The 18,998-nt window shown below is 35.6% G+C and overlaps 1 protein-coding gene across 1 annotated transcript in view; it reads right to left on the reverse strand.

Annotated features, from left to right (window-relative positions):
• The window catches only part of LOC128639628 (sodium- and chloride-dependent neutral and basic amino acid transporter B(0+)), a 75,879-nt gene that overhangs the window by 17,934 nt on the left and 38,947 nt on the right, over window positions 1-18,998 (reverse strand). The window contains exons 7-9 of the mRNA XM_053691758.1: window positions 17,648-17,788; window positions 16,261-16,489; window positions 14,326-14,451 (exon numbers count right to left, since the gene is read on the reverse strand). Coding sequence (XP_053547733.1) covers window positions 14,326-14,451; window positions 16,261-16,489; window positions 17,648-17,788 — 496 coding nt within the window. The remainder of the gene's footprint in view (window positions 1-14,325; window positions 14,452-16,260; window positions 16,490-17,647; window positions 17,789-18,998) is intronic.

An 18,998-nucleotide genomic window follows, 5' to 3' on the forward strand; every position in this document is an offset into this window, starting at 1 on the left:
GACACCCAGATCTACCTCACCACCCCTGCTCTCTCTCCCTCTGTCCTTTCTCATGTCAGTGACTGCTTATCTGGTATTTTTTCCTAGATGGCCTCTCACTACCAAAAGATTAACATGTCCAAGACTGAACTCCTTCTTATCCCCCCTCAAGCTCTACGCCAACTTGTGACTTATCTATCCCTTTTGACGGCATCACCATTTCCCCATCGCCCCACTTGACTCAAATCTATCCTTTGTCCCCCACATCCAATCGCTTTCTTCATCCTGCCGTAACCACCTACGCAACATTTCCAAGATTCACCCTTTTTTGAGCGCTAACACCACAAAGCAAATAATCCACTCCCTTGTTATTTCCCAATTTGACTACTGCAATAACCTACTTACTGGCCTTCCTCTTTCCTGCCTCTCCCCCCCTCAAATCATCCTAAATGCCTCTGCCAGGCTAATCTACCTTTCCTATTGCTCTGTATCTGCTGCACCTCTCTGCGAGTCCCTTAATTGGCTCCCCATTCACAGCAGAATTAAATAAAAAATTCTCACCCTTACATGCAAACCTCTCACCAACGCCACTCCCCTCTACCTATCCTCTCTAATACACAAGTATACTCCAGCCCGTCCACTAAGATCCAACAATGACCTGCTCCTTGCATCTTTGACTATCACCTCTTCCCATGCTAGACTGCAGGACTTCTGTCGTGTAGCACCTACCCTCTGGAGCACTCACCCTCGTGCTGTAAGGCTTTGACCTAATCTTTCTTCCTTTAAATGCTCCCTGAAGACTTTTCTGTTCAGAGAAGACTACCACCCAACTCAGTAATAAATTAATTTCAATTACCTAACATTTCCCTCATCTAACTCTGCATTAACATCTCTCTCAATCTTGCAGTCCTCACCTCCTGTTTCTCAACCTCCTACCCTTTTAGATTGTAAGTTCCCACAGGAATAGGGCCCTCAATTCCGCCTGTATGTGTTTGTAAATTTTGTTCTGTCTCCTACAAGTGTTAGATCTTTGTTTTTTTAAATGAATTGCACCCATGGGCAGCACTGTGGAATATGTTGGCACTTCATAAATAAAGTGTAATAATAAAAAAAAGTATAATAATTTAACTTAAAGGTTTAGTTTTGACTTTCATGTGCTGTTAAAGGGATAGAAAGGTCAAAAATTAAATGTGCAAGGGTGCCTTTCAATTTGAATTATAAGCAGTTATGCATTACACTTCCATTAGCAAAAATGCTTCTAGTAAAAGTTATTACTGTTTTTCTGCAGCATACACACATATCCTGTGAGGGCTTGTGCACCAGTATTCAAACAAAACACCTTCTCAAAGAATCAGCAGTAGCTTGTATGGCACAAATTATATTTTCCTAAGCAATACACACCACAGCCAGCACTCTGAGCAGGCATGGTGTTTGAATACATAGTTGAAGGATATGTGTATACTGTATGTTGCAGAGCAACATTAATAACTTTTACTAAAAGCATTTTTATACTGCAAACATGCTTCTATTTAATTTAAAAGAACAAGAAGAGACTAGTTCTTTATGAGAATACACTTAATAGCACTCAAGGTTTATAACTATTCATCTAGTGGATTGCGACAGCATAAGATTATTGGACTTGTAGAGCTAGTTTAAAATATAACTTTTATTAAGTAACATATAAAATTAGAAAATAATTTAAACCACATTTAGTTATATATATATATATACAACTAATGTAACAAATATAATTTGAGGGTCTCTTAAGAGTTATTGGAGTCACTGAAGTATAGACTGAGTAACTGTACATACATCTTATTGTATGAGGGAGCCAGGCAGGGTGTGAGTTTAGTCTAATCACAGGGTTGAAATATTCCTGTGATCCCAAATTGTAGACAGCATATAAGGATTGCCTTATATAGTCAATTTAATTCAGTTAGTTTGTAGTAATTCCAACAGGAAGGATAGAGAATAGGTTGACTAATAAAAAACTGTGTTTATGTATCATATTCCGAACCCTTTGTGGTATTTGCAAAATAACTGTAATCTATTACACCGATATTAAGATTAATGGTGTTGTATAATATACTTAGGTGTAGATAGATAAAGGATAATTAGCGACAATATAACTGCATAGACAAATTACATTGATACTAATTCCTTGTGTAAACTCTATTGAAAATAATCAGTATTCACATCAGAAGAAGTGTCAACACATCATCAGATGTGATACTATATTGGTTCCCAGTTTAGCGTTAAGTCACCACAGTTAGAGTTCATCAGGCTATGTATGCGCTTCTTAGGGTAAGTATAAAGGAGATGCAGTTAATTCTATCTCTCACTGGGAGGCAATGTATTGATCCCTCTTAGGTGTTGTTAGCGTTATTTTATACCTTAGATGTAAGCTTTCAATTTCTATTAACAGATTGTAAATATTGTATAACAATTTCGTTAGATCATATGGTGTATTAGTATAGTTTTCTGTCGATTATTATGTATAATTTCCAAATATTTAGACTCATGCCTGTTTGTATTAACCAGGCTATATAAAATGTTCCCCAATTGAACGCTACCGGATGAGCCGATAAACGTTGTACCGCTCCCAGGAGGTTAAACCTTAAAACTAATTATATATTTATTTAAATTATATACTTGATAACATTCCCAGATTCAGGGGGTAACCTTCCGGCTTGTGTTGAGGGAGTGGCTGGTTATAAATGTGGCGGATCCGTGAGCTCTAGTGTCTCATTGGGAATATACAGTACATGCTGTTATTATAAGATTTGCGTTATCGTTATCTGCTAAAAGTCCACACTGTCAAGTTCAGTGACACAAATTAGTAAAGTTTAAGGACCCTTGTTGCTTAGTTGTATAGATATTGTTACAAGAGTTAAGTTAAATATTACATAAGTGAAGGTTTCTAAATGCTTTCTAAAAACACAGGAGCTCTAAGGACTCCTCACCAAGACCCTGCTCTTCCCTGACATGTTTCGCCGGTACCGGCTTTTTCAAAAGACTATTTGCGCCGCGGGATCTATCTTGGGAGATAGAACATTGGATGTTCTTTTGAATCACGCCCCTCTTGTTGACGTAGGGAGCCTAAAGGTAATAGTATTGGTTCAGACACACACACCTCTCCTGTTTAACAACAGGGGTGTATACTACAGAGATCATCATGTTATATTATGTTTGAAATCGTCTGACATTTGCCGATCCAATTTATGTATACCAGGACACGTTATGTCGTTGGATAGATTATGTCATTAGTGACTGGTGTAAGTATATCCATTATGCTGATATTTAGTATATCGAACTGTTATCGAGTCAAAGTTATTTATTGCTGTGTTACCAAGTTTGTGTGTCTAGATACTGTACCTAGGTAGCTATTCCATAATGTAAATTAGGAAACTATTGTGTAAGTCTTACTTTGATGTCTATCTGCTAAACAATATCTAGCTGACAGAATTCATTAAAAGCTCTATAATCTATTAATTTATCCTCTATATCTCCCCCCATTATAACGATGAGAGTAACAGTGATAAATAAACAGATAAATATATAGTTAAATAATAAAAATACTAATATAATAATAAGATTATTATATATAACAGTGGATAAGTAATTAAGATTACTGATGGCTTATGTGCCAGTGTTTAAAAGAAATTCATGTACGAGGAACACTCTATTAAGTAGTTATAATGTCCCATTAGTATTGTGATGTAGAGTGACATAGTTAGCAGCTAATGTTAGCATATGTGCGTACATCTAGAGATGAATCTCAATCCATTTTTACTTCTAGATCATAAATAATAGTGAGTTTATCTCATCTCCTAATAAAGTGTTATCCACTCGTGGATCTAAAGGTTTGTGCAGTTAAGTATAATAAAACTAGTGTCAGTGATAAAGAAAACGGGAGAAAAAGAAAATAATGGGAAGAGAGATAAAAGAGAACCGAAATTGGAGTTTCTAGATTGCATTTTAGTTTCATCACTCTATATAGTGCACAAAGTTTGAATTAGTTCTTGATTATGAGCTTGAAGTATATTCAGATTTATTCTACTTCCTAGGACAGTTATCTAGGTGGTATAAAAAGTACTCAATTATAGACTAAGAGTATATTCAGATTTATTCTAATTCCCACGATAGCTATATAAGTAAAGCATTAAGATTCCAAACTTATTATGGTATAGCAGAATTCTGTTCATGGTATTTATGAGAATAGTATCCATTATTTATATTATCCCTCGACATTTGTCTATTATATCTAAGTTGTGTAGTACTGTTAATTATTTGTGACCCCTCAGTGTAGTTTTTAGGGGTTGATTTTATATTAATGGATCTTATAGCGAATTAGGCTGAGAGTTGTCACGGATGGATATTAGTTATTGCTATCCTGTTATAGGAAACGTGAAAAGTTGTTCTGTTCATTCAAACCGAATGGTTGAATTGTGTTGAGTAATAACATCCATCTACTTTCGGCTTGTAGGAGTCGTTTCTCAATATCACCTCCCCTAATTCCCAGCTGAATTTTTTGAATGCCATAACATTTCAGTTCTTATTGTTTTGAGTTATGTTTATTAAGAAAATGGCGAGCAACCAAAGTCAATTGTTTGCCTATAGTTAGATCTTTTGAGGCATTTTTTATATTCCTTAAATGTTCTTGTAGTCTGGTATGCTTCTATTTCAAATTGAAATGCACCCATGCACAATTCAATTCTGACCTTTCTATCCCCTTAAGTTTTTAAAATATAGCAGCAACTACTTAATAAGAACATTCTTGTACAATGTAGGCAAATTTGCAATACATAAGTCACAAAACATAAACACAAACCAATCTCAACTCGCTACTTCATACAACCTATTTTAAGATATTGGTTAAAGCAGGGCTGCCCAAGCTAGGGCCCAAGGGCCGTACTCCAAAGACCACAGAGCAGAAACAGGCATCATTCATTTTTTAACAAATTGCACACTTCTCATTCAGTAATCATGTATATTTATATCAAATTATAAAAGTTCTGAGTATATAATAAATGTATTAGCATTTTCTATTTTAAGTCTAAATGGGATTATAATCTATTTGTATTTTTTGACGTTATCCTGGTAAATCCTTACATTAGTGACAGTTCCTCCATCTTCAAAAAGTTAAAGGGACATTCAAGTTTTTTTTAACTCATGGAATGTTTATTTTAGCAATTAATCACTCCTAGAGGCATTGGGCTACAGCATTCAGAAAGAGCCAAGAGGCCAATGCACAGTGTACGTTGGATATTGGTAAGGGGTGAGTATGTTTATCTAATCTCAAATAATTTTAGCTAGTTAACCCCTTCGTGACCAGACCACTTTTACATTTTCTGACCGTTTGGGACCAGGGCTATTTTTACATTTCAGCTGTGTTTGTGTTTAGCTGTAATTTTCCTTACTCATTTACTGTACCCACACATATTATATACCGTTTTTATCACCATTAAATGGAGTTTCTAAAGATACCATTATCTTCATCATATCTTATAATTTACTATAAAAAAAATATAAAATATGATGAAAAAATTTAAAAAACCCCACACTTTTTATAACTTTGACCCCCAAAATCTGTTACACATCTACAACCACCAAAAAACAACCATGCTAAATAGTTTCTAAATTGTGAACATGTTCTTTGCTTTTTTTGAAAGTTATAGGGCAATAAATACAAGTAGCACTTTGCTATTTCCAAAATATTTTTTTTTTCAAAATTAGCGATAGTTACATTGGAACACTGATATCTGTAAGGAATCCCTGAATATCCTGTGACATGTATATATATTTTTTTAGTAGACAACCCAAAGTATTGATCTAGGCCCTTTTTGTTATATTTCATGCCACCATTTCACCGCCAAATGCGATCAAATAAAAAAAACCGTTCACTTTTTCACAAACTTTAGGTTTCTCACTGAAATTATTTACAAACAGCTTGTGCAATTATGGCACACATGGTTGTAAATGCTTCTCTGGGATCCCCTTTGTTCAGAATTAGCAGACATATATGGCTTTGGCATTGTTTTTTGGTAAATAGAAGGCCGCTAAATGCCGCTGCACACCACATGTTTATTATGCCCAGCAGTGAAGGGGTTAATTAGGGAGCTTGTAGGATTAATTTTAACTTTAGTGCAGTGTAGTAGACTACCCAAAGTATTGATCTAGGCCCATTTTGGTATATTTCATGCCACCATATTACCGCCAAATGCGATCAAATAAAAAAAAATTGTTAACTTTTTCACAAACTTTTGGTTTCTCACTGAAATTATTTACAAACAGCTTGTGCAATCATGGCACAAATGGTTGTAAATGCTTCTCTGGGATCCCCTTTGTTCAGAAATAGCAGATATATATGGTTTTAGCATTGCTTTTTGGTAATTAGAAGGTCGCTAAATGGCGCTGCGCACCACACTTGTATTATGCCCAGCAGTGACAGGGTTAATTAGGTAGCTTGAAAGGAGCTTGAAGGGTTAATTTTAGCTTTAATGTAGAGATCAGCCTCCCACCTGACACATCACACCCCCTAAACCCTCCCAAACAGCTCTCTTCCTTCCCCCACCCCACAATTGTACTCGCCATCTTAAGTAATGGCATACTGATCCGACACTGCTGGCCGGAAGTTAACCAGTGATGGGCCGCCTACCCGCCTCCATGCAGCTTCTCCCACCCACCAACAATCGGCACCATCGCTGGCCAATGCAGAGAGGGCCACAGAGTGGCCCTCTCTGCATCAGTGTGCCAAAAAAGGTATTGCAGTGATGCCTCAATATCGAGGCATCACGGCAATACCTTGAAAGCGGCTGGAAGTGATCAGGATCGCTTTCAGCCGCTTGAAACTCCTGAGGACGTGCCAGGAACGTCCTTGGTTATTAAGGGTATTTTTTTGTAGGACGTTCCGGGCACGTCCTCTGTCGCGAAGGGGTTAAAGGGACACTGAACCCAATTTTTTCTTCCGTGATCCAGATAGTGCATGCCATTTTAAGCAACTCCTATTATCAATTTTTCTTTATTCTCTTTGCTATCTTTATTTGAAAAAGAAGGCACCTAAGCTAAGGAGCCAGACAATTTTTGGTTCAGGATCATGGACAGCAGTTTTTTGGTGGGTGAATTTATCTACCAATCAGCAAGAACAACCCAGGTTGTTCGCCAAAAATGGGCCGGCATCTAAACTTACATTCTTGCATTTCAAATAAAGATACCAAGAGAATGAAGAAAATTTGATAATAGGAGTAAATTAGAAAGTTGCTTAAAATTGCATGCTCTATCTGAATCAAAAAAGAAAAAAATGTGGGATCAGTGTCCCTTTAAGGATAGCTGTATATGAATTGGGGCACTGTTCTAAGTACTGTCTAGTATGTGGTTGGTTTAGTTAATTTTCAGCATTTTGATGACCTAGGCTGCAGAATTTGCTTTGTTGCCTATCTAGGGACTGTGGGAAACAGCAAAAGCAAGCAGCATAAATTATGAATATATATTGCCAAGTATTTTTACTGTGCATATTTTAACATTTTACATTACAGTCTTGAAACATTTCATGTTCTGTACAGTGATAATATATGGATTTCAAAAGAGGTAACTGCTCCACTCTAAGGTGTTGTGAGTATCTGAGGTGTCACTTTTACTGATTAGGTTCTGGAAGTCAATGAGATATACTTTCATTTAACCCTTTAAGGACACAGCTTTCAGTTTGCTCAATTGTTTTATGACGGAAAATTTCCGTCATATGTCCTTAAGAGGTTAAACCTCACTTCCATCTCCTATGTGTAATGCCATAGTGCATATTTGTACCAGTAGGTCCTTCAAGGGTAGGGTCAGATATGTCATTAGGTATAATTAGATGTTATCTATGAATTGCTTCAATTATAGAGAAACTTGTCTGCCTGGTTAATAAAGCAACACTGCAATCAACTCCTTACTAATTTACATGTAATGGATTGTAAACGTCAATGTTTTGCCTTTTGTTAATCAAAGATAAATGCATGAGTTCACAAACAAAGGCATTGCTGGGCACAGTACCTCAACTCTTGGGTTAAAGGGATAGGAAAGTCACAATTAAAACAGCATGATTCGTATAGAGCATGTCATTTTAATACAGTTTTAAAGTCACTTCTATTTTCAAATGTGCTTTGGTCTCCTGGTATCCCTTGTTGAAAAAGAATATGCACATATCCTACACTAGTGGGAGCTAGCTGCTAATTGGTGCCTGCACACATTTGTCTCTTGTGATTGGCTGACTAGATATGTTCAGCTTGCTGCCAGTAGTGCAATGCTGTCCCTTCAGCAAAGGATAACAAGAGAATGAAGCAAATTTGATAATACAGGTAAATTGGAAAGTTGTTTAAAATTGTATGTTCTATCCAAATCATGAAAAAAAGTTGGGGTTTCTTGTCCCTTTAAGTACCATTAATGTAACAAAATAGTGAGATATTTTGTAAAAATCAATAGTTACATCGAAAAGTAACAAAAGGGAGGGACTGGCACCAAAAAGGAAAAGATTAAAAGGGAAGATTGTTTTCCAAGATTTGAAATATAAAATCACACAAATTAAAACTTCTGATGGAGAATCGTGCAGCTAAACAAGTTTTGATGATACATCTTTTTCAAGAGCAACCATAAAAAAACTCTTTTATAAAACTTTTTTTTCATTTTGGTGCCAGTCCCTTTTGTTTTCTGTACTAATTTAAAAAAAAGAATCCTACCAAAACATAATGCACATAGATAAAATGAGAAAAGCAAAACATTCCCAACTGCTTATAGAGATGAAAGAGAAAAAAACTGTAATAAATAAATGCTGACAACATTCTGAAAAGAATAAACTATCCCTGAAAGTTAGTCAGTCACGTTAGAATATTGCTACTCAAGATTATTATATATATATCATTTAAAGGACATTTTAAAGGGATATGAAACCCAAAAATGTTCTTTTGTTATTCAGACAAAACAATTTTAAAAAAATCCAATTTACTTTTATTAGACTTGTGGAGCAGCAAATACTTTGTTTTGGATGAATTATTAGTAACAAATATTCTAAAAAATTTGTTCTATAAAAATATTTATTTGCTGCACTATTTGGTACTCGTTTTGTTTAGAACTAAGCAAATACTGAACATTCGGTAACATTTACTTTTGTTTTCATTAAAACTAATGTAAATGTTCCTTTGCTAAAGGTGACACAGTGTCCCCTGCAGATTTATATTTACCTATAATGCGTTGGGGGAGCCGCGTTAATCCCAACCCTTCTTCACAGACTCCAGGGCCGCGCAAACAGGAGGCTTAGGGTGGCGGATCCCAGAGCCTGTCCTAACATTTTCACCCAATAGCAAGAGGTATTTGAGGCCCTTTAGAGGAACTTCACATTATACAAACGCTACCTACTCACTCAATTACAGTTAAACATGTAATAATAAGCATTTTTACAGTAATAAAAAATTTAGCAAATTCCATAACGCAACAGACAGATATGCCCACTATACTGACAGTGTCTCGGCACAAACACCTTGCAAAGACACATATTGCTATGGTTACAGCGCACAAAAGGTAAATTGCACACGCTACTTATTAGCATCAATACACATTAAAACTGATCAATCATCAACATACAAGTACCTATGATGTAATTACTATACCCACATAATTACTATTTTTTTTGTCATTAATTGCACTAATTTGATTTCTGGATTATGAAATCAGAGGATTAGTGATGCAGATATTGTGTTGATTTTTCATGTTGTAACAATGGGGTATTAAAGGGACAGTACTTGTTTTTATTGTTTAAAATTATAGATAACGCCTTTACTCCCAATTCCTCAGCTTTGCACAACCAACATTTTTTTTATTAATATACATTATAACCTCTAAGATTGCCTGTTTCTAGGCCCCTGCAGGTCGCTCCTTATCTCAGTGTTTTTTTAAGCTTTTTACAATCTTGAACTACAGCAAGGCAGTGCTAGTATATGTGTGCCATATAGATAACATTTTGCTCGCTCCCGTGAAAAATGATAATGGTTCACAAAAAACAGCAATAATTGGCTAAAATCGAAGACTGTAAAAAGCTAAAAAAAAAAAAAAAAAGCACAGAGATAAGGGGCAGTCTGCAGTGGCTTAGATATAAGGTAACCACAGAGGTAACATGTATATTAATATACAGTGTTGGTTATGCAAAACTGGGGAATGGGTAATAAAGGGATTATCTATCTTTTTAAACAATGACGATTTTTAAGTAAACTGTCCCTTTAACAACAAAAGTATGTTTGAACTGTGACCATTGGAATAAAATGCACAGTACCAGATGAAGCTAAGAAATTATTATCTATGCACAATAAGTGCAGGTTTGTGACCAACCTAGTAGTTAGCACCAGTAATGCAGCAATAACTTGCTCTAATGTATTATAGATTAAACCACAAATCACCTACAACCTCAAGACTGGCCTGTAATTGCTTCATATAAAATTAATATCATGAGCCAAGTGTTTATTTTTATTTTTATATTCAATTCCTGCCAATCTATATAAAAATGTATTTCCGGGTAAAATCGTTCTTCAAATAGCTTTGCTAAGACTAATTTGGATGACTTCTAGCAAATCATTATATTGATACATATAACGCAATCGTCAAACATTAACATAATTGTTACTACAATTGATAATAGACAAAGCATGATAACTTAAAGGTACAAAGAAAAAGAGAGATGTGTGTATGCGCTAAACAGCTCTGGGGATGATGAATATTCTATAAATATATATTAGTATATTTAGAGATATGAATTATGAAGGTATATATTATGAAAACACTTTGTGTGGCATAAAAATATAGTGTAGGTGTTACAGAGTCAACCTGTGCGACTAGTTTAAATCTAATATCCAAGCAACTAAAATGAATCAAATATCAAAGCAATATGTATATCAAAATAAAATTTATTTATCTTAATTAAAATAACAATGAAATATTGTCTACTGATACTATGATATTATGACCGGTCATATATAGTAACAAACTCTATGCTAAAACATAAAAAATAAGCTAAAAATAGCTGACTATTTGTGCAGCTCAGTCTAAAATTATATTGGGATAGTAGCCCTATATGAAAGAGTAAATCCACCTATGGAATCTTGGCTTTTATAACAGTGAAAGTTCCGTTTGGGAAAGAGGTAGATATCAAACTACCTAGGGATGAAGTATTATTATGGCTCCGTTATAGGAGTAAACAGGTGTTAAAAGTCCCGTATGGAGATATTGAAAGTTCCGTAATTGGCAGTTTCTGTGAAAATAAGTTGATACCTTCTTTTAGGAATAACTGCCAATTACGGAACTTTCAATATCTCCATACGGGACTTTTAACACCTGTTTACTCCTATAACGGAGCCATAATAATACTTCATCCCTAGGTAGTTTGATATCTACCTCTTTCCCAAACGGAACTTTCACTGTTATAAAAGCCAAGATTCCATAGGTGGATTTACTCTTTCATATAGGGCTACTATCCCAATATAATTTTAGACTGAGCTGCACAAATAGTCAGCTATTTTTAGCTTATTTTTTATGTTTTAGCATAGAGTTTGTTACTATATATGACCGGTCATAATATCATAGTATCAGTAGACAATATTTCATTGTTATTTTAATTAAGATAAATAAATTTTATTTTGATATACATATTGCTTTGATATTTGATTCATTTTAGTTGCTTGGATATTAGATTTAAACTAGTCGCACAGGTAGACTCTGTAACACCTACACTATATTTTTATGCCACACAAAGTGTTTTCATAATATATACCTTCATAATTCATATCTCTAAATATACTAATATATATTTATAGAATATTCATCATCCCCAGAGCTGTTTAGCGCATACACACATCTCTCTTTTTCTTTGTACCAGTTCTTGCATTATCTGCTTTATGGGAGCAGATTAGTGTGTATTGCAAGGGGCAGATTTGCGCACCATATACCCAACACTTTTTTATGATAACTTAAAGGACCAGTCAACACAGTATATTTGCATAATCAACAAATGCAAGATAACAAGACAATGCAATAGCACTTAGTCTAAACTTCAAATGAGTAGTAGATTTTTTTTATGACAATTTTAAGTTATGTCTTTTTCCACTCCCCCTGTACCATGTGACAGCCATCAGCCAATAACAAATGCATACACGTACCATGTGACAGCCATCAGCCATTCACAAATGCATACACACTTATTCTTGCACATGCTCAGTAGGAGCTGGTAACTCAAAAGGTTTAAATATAAAAAGACTGCACATTTTGTTAATGGAAGTAAATTTGAAAGTTGTTTAAAATGGCATGTTCTATCTGAATCAAGACAGTTTAATTTTGATTGAGTGTACCTTTAAATCTCATATATGCAAAATGAGTCCCACCCCAGTGAGTCAGAAGCTTAGTTTGAAAAGTCAGTTTGACGTTTAACCCCTCAAGCAAAAGGAAAGCAAATAAACACTGAAGTTTCTATAAGGCAGAAGATAGCCAACAAATAATCTCTTATTGTGTAAGAGCACTGATGCGCTGGAACATGAACTAAATAGCACAATAGTTATTTTGCCTGAGAAGCCTAAGGTCTTTCAGTTGACTTTGTAACACTAAAAACAGTGAATATCATTTAAAATAATAAGACAGCGCTAGTTATTTTGGCAACCAAAATAGTATAACGAGTAACTATTCCGCTGTAGCTTTCCGTAACAGCTCACCTTTAGAACAAACAAAGGCATCCTTAGGCAATGCACTTGTTTTTTTAATTGTTTAACTGTTTAATGCACTTAGCAGGTTCCATGCCATCCTAACTGTGCTGAACTTTAATACCCTTAGCACGGCATAGAATGTCCTATGTTATTTGGCGTCCCACAGCCTCCTGCTTTAAGGAAAAGGATAATCGGACTGGTGGACTTGCCTAGCAACGTAGGCAGTCCCATATGATTCGATCCCGCCCTTGATTTTAATTCTGATTTTAAACACTTGCCCCAGGCATGAGAGGTTAATGAAAAAACAGGGCATGACACATTTGTTTATCTAGGAGGAAAGTACAAAAACAAAACTAGAGCCAGAATGTTGGGCTTTTTTTTGTCTGTTTGCCTATCATTTATCTATCTATTTATCTATTTATCTATCTATCTATCTATCTATCTATCTACCTACCTATCTATCTACCTACCTATCTATCTATCTATCTATTTATCAATTATCTATCTATAATGTAGTTTATTTTATATTTTTAATTTATGAAAGAGTTAACAGTTCCATGTGCATGCTTGGGGATGTAGATGTGTCTTGTCTTTTTGGATTAGAACAATGAATTATGGCTACCTATTAATTACCCATAAGCTTAAACTGGAAAAGAAGAGGGAAAAAAAAGGGTCTGGAAATAATATTTCTGCAATATAATATTGTCCACAAAAAAAGAATAATATAATAATAAAAACAATAAAAATATAAAATAACTAAAATAATTGAATTCTAAGTTAAAGGGCCATTATAATGAAAATTTGTTAGAACGCGTAATCTTATCACTGTCGATCCTCCAAATCTATGTGTTTAACATATGCAGAGAGCTGATGGTCCCAAATGGAAACTACTGATGACCCAGCTGTGTATCTAGTGCTGCTGATTTGCAGATATGTTTGCAGGGTTGAAAGGGATAAAACTATATGGTCAAACAAACCAGAGGCTGTAAATGTATCACTATAAAGAAAGCCCATTACTTAAAGTGATGGTAAACTCTCCCCTTTTTAAAATCAGATCTGGAATGTAAGCGCTATTTTAGATGGAGTTTAATTCATTAGCTGTAATGAAGATGCAGTATAACGTGCTTTTTAATATAGATATGAAATTCAAATACTGCATGCTCATCCGCCCACTTCAAAAGTCAAATTTTCTGTGAGCTAACAGATTGAATTGTTGTCCAATCAGCGCTCTCCCCATATGGCACTTTTGTTGTAGCTAGAGCATTGATTGGAGAGTAATTCAATCATTTAGCTGACAGGAAAATTGACTTTTGAAGTGGGTGGTGTAACGTTGGGAATTTGAATTTCATATCTATATTAATAACTAAGTTATAGCGCATCTTCTTTACACATGATGAATAAAACTCTATCTAAAATAGTGCTTACATTCCAGATCTGATTTTAAAAAGGGGAGAGTTTACCATCACTTTAATAAACTTATTTTTTTTTTATATATATATATATTATCCTATTTCTTTAGATTATTTAAGTTTGGGAGAAGGATATTTGTGGAGAAAAATGACTAACAGAATGGGCCAAGTCTATTGAGAGAAAATGTGTATATGTATTATTAGCATAATAGAAAAATACTCACCCACAGAGGCAAACTGAGAATCCAGCCCTAGCGTCAGCAGCATGAAAAAAAACAAGCAGGACCAGAGAGGTGCAACAGGCAACTGTGATAAAGCTTCGGGGTACGCAATAAAGGCTAGCGCAAATCCTAGAGCAAAACAAAAATAAACAACATATTAAATTGTATTTTTTGCAATCATTTAAATATTCAGAATGTGTATTTGATCCAGAAATATATTTTCTGTTGCATTTGAAATGACTTGTGTAGACTACAGTGTAGATTATCCTGCAGGTACTGACAACTACATTCTATGTAGACTTTTGTTGTTGCTAAAAGTTTTTTTTTTTAAATTTTAAAGGAACATTACAAACACATAGAATATGTGCATAATATTTATATATAAACTAAGGACTAGATTACAAGTGGAGCACAAAAATGCAAGAGGTATGGAGCGTTAAAACTGTTGGTGCATAATATAGAGCACTTCAATACTGCTCGCATTTGTGATTTGCTATTGCAAGTGGATGGTTAGTATTTTGTGGTGTGATCTGCTAATTTTGCCTCTTTGCCATCTTGGATGTGGCAAGATCAATAACCTTGGTACTCGCTCATTCAGGGTGATTGACATGCCCTGCTCTAGAGAAATTGGTTGCTCCTGATCAGGGGGTGGCATTGCACAAGTTACATTTTGCCGTGCTTGCAGGTGGACAGGTTCACTACTTGCGAACCTGTTGCCTGCACTGCAGTGATGATACATTTTACCCTATAGGCCAGTGATGGCGAAACTTGGCACTCCAGATGTTTCAGAACTACATTTTCCATGATGCTCAATTGGACTTCAGAGTGCCTAAGCATCATGGGAAATGTTGTTCTGAAACATTTGGAGTGCCAAGGTTCACCATCACTGCTATAGGCTATCCATTTAAAGTACAGAGGATTCTATATATGCATTGGGTGTTTAAAAATGCTTTTGGTAAACATTTTAAGCAACAACTTGTATTACCTGATAAAGCATTATTGATTGGGTGAGGCTGAGGACAACATAACACACCAGCATCAACAATTGTAATCTAGGCCAAATGTTTTTATATATTTCCTACTGCTCCTTTGTTTGTACAACATGCAGAATTTTACAGATCATGAATAAACCACTTGAAAACACTTGTGAGTCTTTGGGGCTTATCTATCAAGCTCCGTATGGAGCTTGAAGCCCTGTGTTTCTGGCGAGCCTTCAGACTCCCCAGAAACACCAGTTATGAAGCAGCGGTCTAAAGACCGCTGCTCCATAACCTGTCCGCCTTCTCTGAGGAGGCGGACAGACATCACCGCAATTCAACCCGATCGAATACGATCGGGTTGATTGACAACCCCCTGCTAGTGGCAAATCTGCAGGGGGCGGCGTTGCACCAGCAGTTCACAAGAGCTGCTGGTGCAATGCTGAATGCGGAGAGCGTATTGCTCTCCGCATTCAGCGAGGTCTGTCGGACATGATCCGCTGATCGGATCTTGTCGGACAGGCCTTTCATAAATAGGACCCTTTATCTTCTCTCCTCTTATAGTGGCCAGTTAGGGCTGACTGAAAATTAATTTGTTCACTGCTCTTTGTAACCACTATGTAGTATATAGCTGGGTCAGACAAATTTTAACAAAATGTTGATGTACTCAGACTAACAGCTGTAATTGAAAGCTCATACAGGAACACTCTCTCCTAACCCTCTGCAAGGCTGATTGCTGATGTTGCCTCTTGTTTATGTAGCTTTTCTATATATACTGCAGAATTAAAACTGTAAGTAAAGGTTTCAACAGGTAAACAGTTTTCAGAATTATTTTAAAGCAAACTCAAGCAAAATAAACAATGAATGTATAGTGCAACGTCGTTATGGTTAATGCCTAATTTCGAGTATGATGTCCCTTCAATATCTAAGCAAAATGAAAAAAATAACGCTTTGAACTTACCGGAGTCCACTACATCTGAAACTTTTTTCTCTGCTTTAAATGCCATATGCCCCAGGATTGAGAAGATAGCAAAACCAGCAAACACACTAGTCAGACAGTTTGTAACACAAACCATTATGGCATCAGCATAACAGTTGTTTTTAAATTTGTTATAGGATGACAGCGCCACCAGCCCACCCCAGGCGGTTGAAAGTGAAAAAAAGATTTGCGTGGCAGCATCTTTCCAAACCTACAATAGAAGAGTTTAATATTAGAATAGAGTGAAGAATTCAGAGGGTGAAGACATGTAAGATAGGAGAGGAGAAAGAATGAAGATGAAATGAGAGAAGAAAGATATTGGGCTAGATTCATGCAGGCTATTGAGGTGCTGTCTTGTTGATCAGGTGAGATAAAGTTCAAAATTCTTTAAGCCCCCTTCACTTATCAATTCTAGTGTATTACCAGAGGGCGTTAACATGTAATTTCATGCAGTACCCAATACATAATGTCTCACACATCAAACCAGAACCAATAGGAATACGGAAAAACAACCACAAATCAGGAACATGTTTCCAAAACAGAGTGGAAATACGTCTCCGGACAAAATTCATCTCATCTGAAAGATAGTTGAGATGAGTTTTGTCTGGCGATACTACTATTTGGAGACGTATTTCCACTCTGTTTTGGAAACATGTTTCTGATTTGCGGTTGTTTTTCCGCATTCCTATTGGTTCTGGTTTGATGTGTGAGACATCATGTATTGGGTACTGCATGAAATTACATGTTAACGCCCTCTGTTAATATTGCTCTTTCAAAGCAGACTAGGTTGTCTAATTTTTGTATGTTATTTATTTTTTTTATTTTTTTCTTGAAGTTTTCTTGTTTTTTTACATATGTTTTATAAGGGGTGGTTAAATATCTATGAATTTTACAGTTTTGGAGTTGAGAAGTTGCTGAGGTTTTATTGATTTTAGGCCAATGAGCAAAAAGTTGCATAGAGTTGAGCACACAAAAGAGAAAGAGATGCTGATCAGAGAACACAGAGAAAGAGGGGACAAAGCAGGGAGATAAATAAAAAAAAGAGAGTGTGAAATTAAAAACAACAAGGAGGAAACAGAGAAATAACAGGGAAAGGTGAAAAAAGAGTGAAGAAGGAGATGTATTTGAAAAAAAAAGTATATAAGGAGATAGAATAAATGATACAGAAGGAAAAGCAGAAAAATACATAAAAACAAAGTAGAGGTAGACTGAAAAAAAAAGGAAGGAAACAGAAAAAATAAATAAATAATAGAACATGAGACAACATGCTGGGTGTAATGTAAATATATTAGCTACAATGATCACACAGTCAAACATACACAGCATATTATGATATATATATAGTGTCATATAATATTAGGAAACTTACATTAGCATTCATTAGCTTTGAAATGTCTGACTGCGTCCCAATATAAAAGTTTATTCCCTCATAGGCTCCTTCTAACGTTGCACCTCGTATCAGGAGAATAAGCAGGACAATATATGGAAAGATTGCTGTAAAGTATACCACCTGTGAATATAACATATGGGCGTTTAAACATGGTCCACAAAGTATTTGCTGTTAAAGTAGCTCTACCCAAGAAAGCAGCTAATAGTTAATGGTGTTTAGAGAATCTTTAGGAATACAATTTTAAATGGACTGGAAACTCTCCCATCCCTCCAATTGGATGGTTTGTCTCTGCTACTGCCTCTCGTTTACTTAGATTTTTTTAACCAATACTACAGTATTGAATGAGGATGATAATATGGTGACATTGTAAGGTGAGCTGAGGATGATAATATGATGACATTGTAAGTTGAGCTAACTGAGGATGATAATATGGTGACATTGTAAGGTGAGCTGAGGATGATAATATGGTGACATTGTAAGTTGAGCTAACTGAGGATGATAATATGGTGACATTGTAAGGTGAGCTGAGGATGATAATATGGTGACATTGTAAGGTGAGCTAACTGAGGATTATATGGTGACATTGTAAGGTGAGCTGAGTATGCTTTTATGGTGACATTATAAGGGGAGCTAACTGAGGATGATAATATGGTGACATTGTAAGGTGAGCTAACTGAGGATGATAATATGGTGACATTGTAAGGTGAGCTAACTGAGGATGATAATATGGTGACATTGTAAGGTGAGCTAACTGAGGATGATAATATGGTGACATTGTAAGGTGAGATGAAGATGATAATATGGTGACATTGTAAGGTGAGCTAACTGAGGATGATAATATGGTGACATTGTAAGGTGAGCTGAGGATGATAATATGGTGACATTGTAAGGTGAGATGAGGATGATAATATGGTGACATTGTAAGGTGAGCTGAGGATGATAATATGGTGACATTGTAATGTGAACTGAGGATGATAATATGTTGACATTGTAAGGTGAGCTAACTGAGCATGATAATATGGTGACATTGTAAGGTGAGCTGAGGATGACAATATGGTGACATTGTAAGGTGAGCTGAGGATGATAATATGGTGAAATTGTAAGGTGAGCTGAGGATGATAATATGGTGACATTGTAAGGTGAGCTGAGGATGATAATATGGTGACATTATAAGGTGAGCTTACTGAGGATGATAATATGGTGACATTGTAAGGTGAGCTGAGGATGATAATATGATGACATTGTAAGGTGAGCTGAGGATGATAATATGGTGACATTATAAGGTGAGCTTACTGAGGATGATAACATGGTGACATTGTAAGGTGAGCTG

This window comes from Bombina bombina, chromosome 1, assembly GCF_027579735.1.
Source record: "Bombina bombina isolate aBomBom1 chromosome 1, aBomBom1.pri, whole genome shotgun sequence".
Lineage (NCBI taxonomy): Eukaryota > Metazoa > Chordata > Amphibia > Anura > Bombinatoridae > Bombina > Bombina bombina.